At 52.5% G+C, this 11,968-nt stretch overlaps 1 protein-coding gene across 2 annotated transcripts; it reads left to right on the forward strand.

Moving 5' to 3' along the window:
• The first annotated feature begins 909 nt into the window (after positions 1-909).
• On the forward strand, positions 910-11,291 carry SSRP1 (structure specific recognition protein 1). Of its 2 annotated transcripts, none has more exons than XM_080816493.1 (17): positions 910-1,059; positions 1,522-1,674; positions 2,603-2,788; positions 3,354-3,459; positions 3,746-3,936; positions 4,042-4,272; positions 4,406-4,509; positions 4,613-4,741; positions 5,023-5,244; positions 5,957-6,029; positions 6,443-6,581; positions 6,707-6,752; positions 8,698-8,827; positions 9,248-9,418; positions 9,592-9,680; positions 10,408-10,594; positions 10,805-11,291. In XM_080816493.1, exons 2-17 carry the CDS (start codon positions 1,621-1,623, stop codon positions 10,874-10,876), a joined length of 2,130 nt encoding a protein of 709 aa, XP_080672619.1. In that variant the 5' UTR covers positions 910-1,059; positions 1,522-1,620; the 3' UTR covers positions 10,877-11,291. The 2 variants fall into 2 exon arrangements, with proteins under 2 accessions (XP_080672619.1, XP_080672620.1); XM_080816494.1 differs by having other exon boundaries at positions 912-1,059; positions 1,539-1,674.
• The last annotated feature ends 677 nt before the right edge of the window (positions 11,292-11,968 follow it).

The raw sequence follows: 11,968 nt of genomic DNA on the forward strand, positions 1-11,968 counted from the left end.
ATCTGCCTTTGGCTGGGGTCATGACCGCAGAGTCCTGGGGTGGAGCCCCGCCTGGGGCTCCCCGCTCTGTGGGAAGCCCGCTTCTCCCTCTGCCTCTGCCTGCCGCTCTCCCTGCTTGTGCTCTCTCTGTCAAACAAAGAAATAAACTCTTAAAAAAAAAAATTCTGTTCTAATGTCTTCATGCAGGACAGGTACCATCCATCGTTCTGGATGTAGATCGCCGGGGTTAGGACAGAGGAGAACTGGTGGGGGGGGGGCAAGGAGACTTGGGGCCCTGGGCACATCCTCTTTGGGCCTCGGTTTTGCCATCTGCAAAGGAAGGTTGGGCGGACACACTCAAACACCTCTCCTGGGCGGGCCTCCAGGCCGCGCAGACCGGGTTTCGAACCCGGGCGGGCTCTGAGGGGACTGACTCGAGCGCGGGAATCTGACCCCGCCATCCGCCAGCTTCCCCCAGGCCTCCCCGACACCGCGGTTTCCGAAGTGAAGTGTTTGGGCGCCGGGGCGACTAGGACGGTCGCCGTGACGCCGGCACCCCGGGTGCGGGCGGCTCATTTCTCCCCGCAGCGCGCAATGTTTGTCTTCTCGCCCCACAGACTCCTTTCTACCACTCCACAGGGGCCACCCCTGTGCAGGACGTTGGGAGAGAGACACACACGCGTCCGTGGGAAGCCCGACAAGAGAAAACTACAGAATTTCTCTCCAGAACCTAGTCCTCCACCGGAGAGGTGTAATTTTTCAAGCAGCCCTACACCCTCCCCTCTTCTCATCAGGTGCCACGCGGTGCGAGTTGAATCACAGCGGCGCTTCCTTCAGGTCCTCCTGGGCGGTTGACGCTCTAGGAGGCCGCCTCGTAGGCGGGCCGGGCTCGTGTCTCTCTAGCCAGCTCACCCTCTCTATGGTCCGTGCACGGCTTCCGGTGGCGGGACGCGGGGCCGCGCACGCGGGAAAAGCTTCCCCAGCGTCCCCCCCATCCCCCTTGTCCCCGCCCCCCCTCTCGCGTCCCCCAGCGCGCCCACCGCCCGCACCTGGGCCGTCGCGAGGCTGCAGCTCGAGGAGGTGGGTGGTCGCCGGCCCCGTGCCCCGAGAGGGCGCGGGCCCCGCTCCCCCCGCGGGATCCTCAAGATGGACCGTTCCGCGTTCGAATCCACGGGCAGCGGGCGAATCCATTTCAGGGGGCGGGGGAGCCGCGGGTCCAGGGCCGCGGCGCGGTGGGAGTGCTGGGAGGGAAGCCTTGCACTCGGAGCTGGGTCGGGGCGCGGCTGAGGGTCAGGCCCCGGGGTTCTGCTGCCCGTTGCCATGGCGCCCGGTGGAGCGCCCCGAGCCGGTGTCGGGTCCCGCAGTAAGCGCTCCTCCAGGCCGGGTTCTCCAGCCCCTGCTGGGCCTGACTCCTTGAGGTCTGCAGGGCTCGCTGTAGGTTCCCAGGCAGAGGAGATTCTGAGACATCCCAGGCTCCGCCAGGGCTTGCCACCTGGCTCCATCCGTGGGCCGAGTGAGATGTTGTCTTTGATGTTTGTCTAGCCCCCTCTTAAATTCAGATTCCCAACGTGCTGAGTGCCCGCACACCCACCCAGGAGTTGGGGCCCAGCTCCCAATTGAGGCCAACAGGGGCAGATCAGTATGGCGGAAACACTGGAGTTCAACGACGTCTATCAGGAGGTGAAAGGCTCCATGGTAAGAAGGACCTGGGCTTTTAGTAAAGGCTGAGAGAGGGAAGGAGGAGTAGACCATTCGTCCATGAGTAAGAGCTTGCTTTGATGATGTTGCTATTTTAGAAAAGGAGCGGGAGGATAATGTGTAGTTGGTGTTTCCCCCAACCAAAGGCAGTGCATACAGATCTTCCTGCCCCTCCAACGGGGTTACATCGCCAAAAACTCATGGTGAACTGAAAATACTATTTAAGTCGAAAACATATTTAAAACATCTAACCTGATGAACATCGTAGGTTAGCTTAGCCTTAAACAGGTTCAGAATGTTTTCATCGGTGTTCAGTTGGGCAACACCGTCAAACACAAAGTCTACTTTATAACAAAGTTTGAACATCTCATGTAATTTGTTAAATACTGTCCTGAAACAGTGAAACAGAACGGGTAGAGAAGGGTGGTGTGTGTATGGGTTGTTGACACTGGTGATCAGCCCTGGTGATTGTGTGGCCGACTGGGAGCTTATGCCTCGCTGCCACTGCCCAGCATCAGGGGACGATTGTATCACCTGTTGCTAGCTTGGGAAAAGATAACAGATTCAAAACTCAAATTATGGTTTCTGTTAAATGTGTATCATTTTCACACCATCATAGAGTTGAAAAATTCTAAGTTGAGCCATTGTAACTCAAAAAGCGTCTGTATAGGAGTTCTAGGATTGCAGTTTGAAAGGGACTGTTCCTGCTGCTGTATCCCAAGGGCAGACTAAGGACTTGCAGGGGTTTTGGATGCCCGGGTTTGGTTTTAGGATCCAGATTTCCTGGTTGCTTTGTCTCTTCTTCCTCACCCTCCCCCCTGCATCTGTTGGTCCTGCATCAGGGTCTGGCCAGCCCAGTTGTAGGCGTTGTGCCCCATACACAGTGTGTATTGTACCCTTGCATTTGGGCCTGTTTTCCCAACAGAACGATGGCCGGTTGAGGTTGAGCCGCCAGGGTATCATTTTCAAGAATAGTAAGACGGGCAAAGTGGACAATATCCAGGCCGGCGAGTTGACTGAAGGCATCTGGCGCCGTGTCGCCCTGGGCCACGGACTTAAACTGCTTACGAAGAATGGCCATGTCTACAAGTATGACGGCTTCCGAGAATCGGTGAGGCGTCCTGTGGCCATAAACCTCCTTTTACTGTGCCACCTTGTGTAGTCTTCTAGAAAGAGTTGGGGCTCTTTTGATAAGCATGTAATTGCTAGTTTTGGCCCCTCAGAGCAGGGCCATTATGGCCATTAAGCAGTGTTCAGCCTTGGGTGTCTTGTGCTTTGACTCCAGAAGGTTTTCTACCATTGTGATTTTTTTTTTTTTTTTTTTTTGGTGGTTTCTGCTCATTGCCTTTGTCCAGATTCAGAATCTTAGTGCTTTAGTTTGAGGTTTGTTTTTCAGTTTTGAACTGTTTGAGTTAAATGCTTTACTGCATGTTAATTTCCCTTTCATTAAAGCACTGCCTGTATAAAGTCAGAGAGCATGGGGAGGCCCATGACCAGGAGATGACCATACTTTACGCCTCCCCTACTCTGAGATCCAGCCCCTGGCCATAGCTTCTTTCAACAGCTGGGTTTCTGATAGAAGGTAGATTGAGGGCAGTTTCTCAGAGAGAATCCCAGAATGTTTGTGCTAAGGCCACAAGGATTTGTAGGGACTTCTGTCTCCCCTCTGCCCACAGGAGTTTGAGAAACTCTCGGATTTCTTCAAAACTCACTATCGCCTTGAGCTGATGGAGAAGGACCTCTGTGTGAAGGGCTGGAACTGGGGAACGGTGAAGTTTGGTGGTGAGTCTGGGGAGGACTGAGGTTTGGAGAAGAAGGTAGGATGACAGGTTGCAGCCTTTACCTTGTTTTGCTCTTTTTCTGCTACTGTTTCTGATTTCCTATCAGTTTGTAATTCATCATAAATTTATTGAGGACCAGTAGTGTATGAGGCACTGTGCCTGGTCTTGGGGGTATAGTGCGGCCAAATAGTCCAGTGCTCTGTCCTTGGGATGGACAGTCTGGCAGGACTGTTGTTTTTGCAGACTTGAGGGGAGGAGCTTGTGGTTGATAAGCCCTTTCCCCTCAGGGCAGCTGCTTTCCTTCGACATTGGTGACCAGCCTGTCTTTGAGATACCCCTCAGCAATGTGTCCCAGTGTACCACCGGCAAGAACGAGGTGACACTGGAATTCCACCAGAACGATGACGCAGAGGTGTCCCTCATGGAGGTGCGCTTCTATGTGCCGCCCACTCAGGAGGATGGTGTGGACCCAGTTGAGGTGAGGCCTCCCCTGGTCTCCTTGAGAGCAGATGGTGCTGAGCAGGCCCTGGCTCGCCTGGAAGCAGGATCCCCGCTGCCTGATCACCAGCGTGTACTTTTGCAGGCTTTTGCCCAGAATGTGCTGTCTAAGGCGGATGTGATCCAGGCTACTGGAGACGCCATCTGCATCTTCCGGGAGCTGCAGTGTCTGACTCCCCGAGGCCGTTATGACATTCGGATCTACCCCACCTTTCTGCACCTTCACGGCAAGACCTTCGACTACAAGATCCCCTATACCACGGTGCTGCGTCTCTTTCTGCTGCCCCACAAAGACCAGCGCCAGATGTTCTTTGTGGTAAGCAGAAACCATGGGGGCTGGATCTCGTCCTGGTGTTTGCCCAAGAGATCCGTCTTGCCGGGGTTTGGTTAATGAGCAATTCTTGTGGAACCCTGATCGCTGTGAAACCTTGTTGGCTCTTCCTTACCAGATCAGTCTAGATCCCCCCATCAAGCAGGGCCAAACCCGTTACCACTTCCTGATCCTCCTTTTCTCCAAGGATGAGGACATCTCGTTGACTCTCAACATGAATGAGTGAGTATGTCCTTGAGTTCATGTCCTGCTACTGTCCAGGCAGGAGACCCGTATGCCGTTAGAAGGCAGCAGCACCGGTGACCTCACCTTCCTCTCTTTGTAGGGAAGAGGTGGAGAAGCGCTTTGAGGGCCGGCTCACTAAGAACATGTCAGGATCCCTGTACGAGATGGTCAGCCGGGTCATGAAAGCGCTGGTCAACCGCAAGATCACAGTGCCAGGCAACTTCCAAGGGTGAGAGTGCCGGCCTGGCGTCCTGGCCTGACCAGGGGGCAGGAGCGGGGGGTGCTATGCTGTGTCTTCTTGGTAAACCCCTCCTGGGCCGGGAACACAGTCTCCTTGAGGTCCGGTTGGGTCAGAGCATGACAGGTGTCAGTTGTCTCCATCAGAGCAGCATAGTGGGTTTTACCCTCAGGGCCTGAGCACATGTGTGTCACTGCTGAGAGATGTGCGTTAGGCTCTGTGCCTCCTGCTCCTGGGGAGACACTGACTGGGCTCCCCGCCTCTTCCACCAGGCACTCAGGAGCCCAGTGCATCACCTGCTCCTACAAGGCAAGTTCAGGACTGCTTTACCCTCTGGAGCGGGGCTTCATCTACGTCCACAAGCCACCTGTGCACATCCGCTTTGATGAGATCTCCTTTGTCAACTTTGCCCGTGGTACCACCACCACTCGTTCCTTTGACTTTGAAATTGAGACCAAGCAGGGCACCCAGTATACCTTCAGTAGCATTGAGAGGTGAGATCCTCTGCCAGTCGCTTCCTGGGAATCCTGGTCTGGACCGAGCCTCTACTGGGAAGCCTGGCATGGCGTGGGGGCCTTTCTGGGCCTATGACTCTTACCCAATTTTTCAGGCCTTGAGCAGAAGTTTTCTTTTGCTTGCCTGGGATTTGGTCCTTCTTGGAGTGGTCAGCCTTTGAAAGCCTCTCCCTGGCTTGCTTTCTGTACTTAAATTGTTTCCCATATTATGTGCTCAGTACTAGCCCTTCTTCACTTCCCCCATGATGGAAATGCTATCTCTCCCTTTCCTGGAATGAGCTCTGTGCCTGAGAAAACAGCAGCTAATGTTTACTGAGTGCTCACTGTGGGCCAGAAGTCTTCAAACGTCTTTCCACTTCATCCTCACGACAACCCTGTGAAGTACAAAATTCAGACTAGCACAGAGGTGTAAATGTCCCTTTCTGTGACGTCTCCCCCCCTGCTTTGGGCATATCTGGTGGATAGGTACACACCCTCCCCACCTTTTCTTTCCCAGACGCTCGAGACTCTGCATGTTCCTTTTGCGACTAGTGTCTGACTCTTCTTTACCACAGTTCTCTGGGGGCTCTCCGAGCTGTTAGCTTGGGTAACGTGGTCAGCACCTCCCAGCCTGTGGGTATTAGGATAGCGTGCAGCCCACCCTGGGCATGGGCCCCGCCTGTCTAGTAACCTGGTGCATCTCGCCTCACAGGGAGGAGTATGGGAAGCTGTTTGATTTTGTCAATGCCAAAAAACTCAACATCAAAAACCGAGGACTCAAAGAGGTACCTGTGTGTGAGGGAAGGATGAGCCCCTTCTGATCTGTCGGGGGTGTGGAGGGAGCAGGGATTCTTCTGCCTTCTTTTTCACTCTGTCTTTTCTTCTTACCCTTATAGAAAAAAGAGGTGCGTGTGACCCTCCCCCCTTCCCGGTGCAGGTTTCCTCAGCATGAGCTTAGATCAGTCTCGCTGCCTCAGGAGCCTCCAGTGGGGCTGGGAGAGGGAGGGGCTTGGACTAACCCGGTTGGCAGGAGGTTCTCGGGCATAGGCCCTGCACGGTGTTGTGTGTGGACCATGCAGCCCCAGGGTCTTCTGGGAGCTGATCTTACTCACAGGCACGGGTCGGGGGGTGCTTTTGAGTGTGCAGGGTTCTGGCGCCAGGGTGACTTGGCCCTCACTCGCATCTCTTCCCTGGCTAGGGCATGAACCCAAGCTACGATGAGTACGCCGACTCTGATGAGGACCAGCACGATGCTTACTTGGAGCGGATGAAGGAAGAGGGCAAGATCCGGGAAGAGAATGCCAACGACAGCAGCGATGACTCAGGAGAAGAAACCGGTGGGCTTGCCTCAGCAGTGCTGGGGCATGAGGGCGGTCAAGCTCTTGCCTGGGGCCAGAGTTGGGCATCTGGGGAAGGGGGCAGGGTCTCTGGGGCAAAGCTGATGCATCCTGTTCTTTTTCAGATGAGTCATTCAATCCAGGTGAAGAGGAGGAAGACGTGGCAGAGGAGTGAGTTTTGGTTCCACTCACACGGGTGAGGTGGAGGCCTATAAGCTTAAGGGGCCAGAAGATATCTGAACATTTCTCATGTCTTAATGTTAGCTACTGACCCAGGGTGGAAGAGCGACCTCTTCTGAGGTTTACCGGAAGTGGCTTTGGAAATTGTCAAGGGCTTTGCAAGTGCAAGGCACATAGTAAAACCAGAAAAACAAGTGGGGAGAAAATAGGAATAAGAGCCAGCACCTGCCCACTTCCTTGCTGTGATTTTTGGGGTGAGTTGTTGAGTCTCTGTGTCCTCACCTAGGACCTCAGGTGGTCCCCCCTTGCTGTATTGATCAAGGTTCCTGATTGCCAAGTCAGAAACATGACTCAAACTGACTTTAGCATAAAAGGGAGTTTTGTCAGTTCACGGAACTGGAGAGTCCAGGGATATAGTGGGCTTCGGGTACCTGGATCCAGATGCTCAAAAGTTGTGGGGATTCTGTTTTACTTCCTCTAATTTTCTTATTTTTAGGTAAGTTTGGCCCATGCAGTGTCACATGACCCTCAGAAGCTCTGGGCAGGCTTAATGCTATTGGTTTAACACCCAGAAGTGCCTCTTCTCTCAGGGCAGCAGTGAACAGCATGATCACTGCCCCTTCCTGAGTTACCAGGATGTGTGCTGATGTGCTAGAACTAGGCATGTACCCACCCTTAAATTCTGGGGGTGGACTGAGCCCCTCCTGAGTGGGGGCAAGGTGGTTCCCACAGAAAATTAGGAAGAATTTCTTTCTTTATCCAGAAGAATTGGAAATGAATGTTGGGCAGCCAAAAAACCCAACTTACCTCCCACAACCCCAAATAGATATATAGAGCTATATATGTAGATACATGGTATATATATGTGTGTGTCTCTATATATACACACATATATACATAAATATACATATATATATAGGGCTAGCATATGTATATAGGAGATTGCTAGTTCTGGTTGCCACATACTTATGAAGGTCAGTGAGCAGATGCTTGCAAAAATCCCTTGAAAATCATCCAGCACCATACAGGTGTAATGGAGGTTTGTCTGTCTTCTGAGGAGTTCCATGCCTATCTGATAGAACTTAATTATATGGGTATGGACGGATTTGGACTGAGATCAGTTTCCCGTTTTTATATATATATATATATATATATATATACACACATATATATATATATATATATATATATTTTTTTTAAAGTAATATCTATACCCAAGGGGTCTTGAACTCACAATCCTGAGGTCAAGAGCTGCATGCTCTTCCAACTGCTAGTCAGGTGCCCCTAGATTTTATTTTATTATATTATTTATCTTTATGAAGATTTTATTTATTTATTTGACAGATAGCTCACAATAGGCAGAGAGGCAGGCAGAGAGAGAGGGGGAAGCAGGCTCCTTGCCAAGCAGAGAGCCCAATGCGGGGCTTGATCTCTGGACCCTGGGATCATGACCTGAGCGGAAGGCAGAGGCTTAACCCACTGAGCCACCCAGGCGACCCGTCCCTTTTCTATAGTAATTATCTCTTTATCAGAAAAGCCTCTGGGGTGGATTAAGACAGCTAACTCAAAGGAAGTGGTGAGGAGTACTTGGGTTGTGTTCCAGGCAAGGCAAGACCCAAGTGCCTGTCCCCAAGAGTATGGGGCTGGCGTGGGTCAGCCCATGAGCAAAGAGAGCAGCTGAAGCCCACTCGTTATTTTGTCTTCTGTTGGCTGACTGATGCCACAGCTGGGTGTGGGGAAGGGGCCAGGTGTGGGGAGGGGACAGCTGAAGCCACTTTAGCTGTGAGGAGGAAGCAGGATGGGGGCCAGTGGCCAGGAAGCTGTCCTGTGGTCCCACCTCCCCTTTTTTGGGCAGGTAGCTTTAGACTTGTTTCCCTCCTGTCCTGTGGCCGTGGGGTGCTCTCCTTCCTGGGTCTAAGCCCCCTCTCCTTGGCAGGTTTGACAGCAACGCCTCAGCTAGCTCCTCTAGTAATGAGGGTGACAGTGACCGGGATGAAAAGAAACGGAAGCAGCTTAAAAAGGCCAAGATGGCCAAGGACCGAAAAAGCCGCAAGAAGCCTGTGGAGGTGCACACTCAGAGTGGAAGGGTGGTGGGGAGCCATTCCCTTTACCTTTCCCTGTCTACCACCAGTAGGGCCTGTCAGGTGGTCCTTCTGGGGCTGCTCTGTGTAGCCAATGAATATGACCTTGAAGAGTATCTTGGAAATTTTTCTCTCTGGCCTTTGGACTAATTAGCTTCTGGGAGATCTGAATTAGGAGACCACCTTCTGTCCCAGGAGCCTAAGGCAAGGGGTCCCTAGTGAGTGAGGTAGTGGGTGCAGGGGGAGGAGACAGGGTTCCTGGCCTTGGGAGCTCTCAGTCTAGCTTTATGCCTCTTCAGTCCTCATTTTTTTTTTTCCCTGAGCAGGTGATCTAAATAATTTGTTTTGGAGAGGGTGGGCGTCTGTGAGAAATAGATGGCTCAAGGCATTTGGATTTTTATGTAGGTGAAGAAGGGCAAAGACCCCAATGCCCCCAAGAGGCCGATGTCTGCCTACATGCTGTGGCTCAATGCCAGCCGAGAGAAGATCAAGTCAGACCATCCCGGCATCAGTATCACGGATCTTTCCAAGAAGGCAGGCGAGATCTGGAAGGGAATGTCCAAAGAGAAGAAAGAGGTGAATGGCAGCAGAGATGAGGGGTGGCGACTTAGTAACTGATAGAGGGGGCAGGGATGGGCCATCGGTGCACCTTTTCTGTCTAGATGTTGCCTGCATCAGGAAGAGGGCTCATTCTTCTCTTTTTTTCGTGTGTGTGTGTGTGTGTGTGTGTGTGTGTGTGTGTGTGACAGGAGTGGGATCGGAAGGCTGAGGATGCCAGGAGGGAATATGAAAAAGCCATGAAAGAATATGAAGGGGGCCGGGGTGAGTCTTCTAAGAGGTGAGTGTTGGGAACAAAATAGCCTAGTAAGTGCTTTTCAGCATCTACTTATGTGGGTCTAGGTTGAGAATTGGGGTGTTAAAGATAATAGATACCTCTGACTGCTGTTGGGCAGTGCTTCTCAAGTCTGGGTAGGCAATTGCCCAAGAATGGGTAATGTGCTAGAGAATTCCTGAGGTCACTGGATAAATGGGGCCCTTTTCCTAGAGAGTTAGTTTTATTTGAAGGTGTGGAGGAATTAACAAAACATTAGGATGGAACGTAATTCACGTGAAACTTTATTTATTTATTTGTCAGAGAGAGAGTGGGAGAGAGAGTGAGCGAGCATAGGCAGAGGCAGAGGGAGAAGCAGGCTCCCTGCCAAGCAAGGAGCTCGATGTGGGACTCGATCCCAGGACGCTGGGATCATGACCTGAGCCGAAGGCAGCTGCTTAACTAACTGAGCCACCCAGGCGTCCCAATTCACATGAAACTTTAGGATAAAGCAAGGGATGTCAAATAAGCTCTGCACGTGAGACCGCTTCAAGCTCTGGCCTCTGATTTTTCTGGTTATTTACTTAGGAGGCTCTTCCTTGGGGCACTTGGGGCTCACCTGGATGGCTGTTTGCATTTATAGTGAGATGGGCAGTGTGGCTGGGAGTGAGAGAAGCCCTGTTAAAGTTAGGGGTGGATTGATTTTGGTGGGTGAACTTGAAGGTCCAGGCCCTTTCCCCTCTTGCTGCTTTAGAGACAAGTCAAAGAAGAAGAAGAAGGTAAAGGTGAAAGTGGAAAAGAAATCAACACCCTCAAGGGGCTCATCATCCAAGTCCTCATCAAGGCAGCTAAGTGAGAGCTTCAAGAGCAAGGAGTTTGTGTCCAGTGATGAGAGCTCTTCCGGAGAGAACAAGAGCAAAAAGAAGAGAAGGCGGAGTGAGGTATGGCAGGTTTGGGGGTGAGGGGTGCATGTCTCGGGTTGGGTTGCGGTTGGTAGGTCTGTAAGAATAACGAGGTGGAATAGAAGGTTGCACATGGGAGGTTCTGAAGGCCAGTGCTGCATTTGGGGGTGGGTGGGTATGGGATTAGGCATCCTTCACCACTGGAAACTGGCTCCCTGGGAGGGCCCTTAAGAGACCTTTGATTTTCAGGACTCTGAAGAAGAGGAGCTGGCCAGTACTCCCCCCAGCTCAGAAGACTCGGCATCAGGATCTGATGAGTAGAGAGGAGGAAAATTCTCTCTCCTTGGGCTTGCTCTATGACACCTGCGGTCTCCCCACCCATGTTTGGTACCAGTTTCTCATATGGAATGTAGTCCTCGGGTTTTGTGCCATCTTGACAGGCTGTCCTGGTGGAATGCACTTCGCTGAGGCAGCGGGGGAGACGTCCTCCTCTGCTTCCCAAGGGTGGCTCTTTATCATCTGGGGAGAGATTGGGTGGGGCAGTGCGGTGCAGGGTGGAATCCTGGGCCTGTTCTCCCCACCTTAGGGCTGCTGCTTCTCCTGTTCAAGTTGCTGCAGCAGGGGTCATGTGAGGTCAGGCCTATAGCTCCTAATGGGGGCCTGTTTCTACTTTTATTTTGTATTTCTGGTCTGTGAAAAATCAACATTTAATAAAGGGAACTGACTTTGGAAACCATGTCCTAATGCCTTCTCTCTAGCCGGGTTGTATCGCCCCATTTTCGGGGGGTGGTGCTTACCATACTGCTGTGACCGGGCAGGGCCCTGCCGGCCAGCCGGGAAGCAAGCCTCCAGGTACATCCTGTTCTGTTCCCGGTTGGACGAGCATTGGTTTTCACAGTTCTCTGCCGGGATGGGCCACCTGAGAGGCTAGAAATGAGAGCTGATCTGATTAGGAAGTCACTCTCCCAATTCCACTCCATTAGCCAAGCTGAGGGGAGGCCGCTTCTGGCCCAGCCCTTAATCACCTATGAGTCAAGGGTCTTGCACGAATTTAGATAATGGAATCAGGATTGACCAGCCTCCTTGCGGCGCGGGGCAATGGAAACCCGAGCCTGGAGAGATGAGACACGGACGACGAGGGGGGGAGTGGATGGGGGTGCAGGAAAGGTGTGCAGTGTGGACGAAGCTTTTGTTTTGGGGGGTTGGGAGGAATTTACGTCCAGGAAGGGGACATAACAAATAAATGAGGACCAGCTAGGGAAGCAGGGAAGCAGAGCTTCCAGTCGTCCTCACGGTGGCTCCACGTCGGAACTGATACACGTGCAGCGGCCACGTCGCGTGCGTTCTCAGGTGTTTGCCACAGGAAGCCTTTCCAGTCCGCCAACTGTGACCTTCTTTCTCGCCGTGACTCTA

The sequence above is a fragment of the Martes martes genome (genome assembly GCF_963455335.1).
Source record: "Martes martes genome assembly, chromosome: 10".
NCBI classification, from domain to species: domain Eukaryota; kingdom Metazoa; phylum Chordata; class Mammalia; order Carnivora; family Mustelidae; genus Martes; species Martes martes.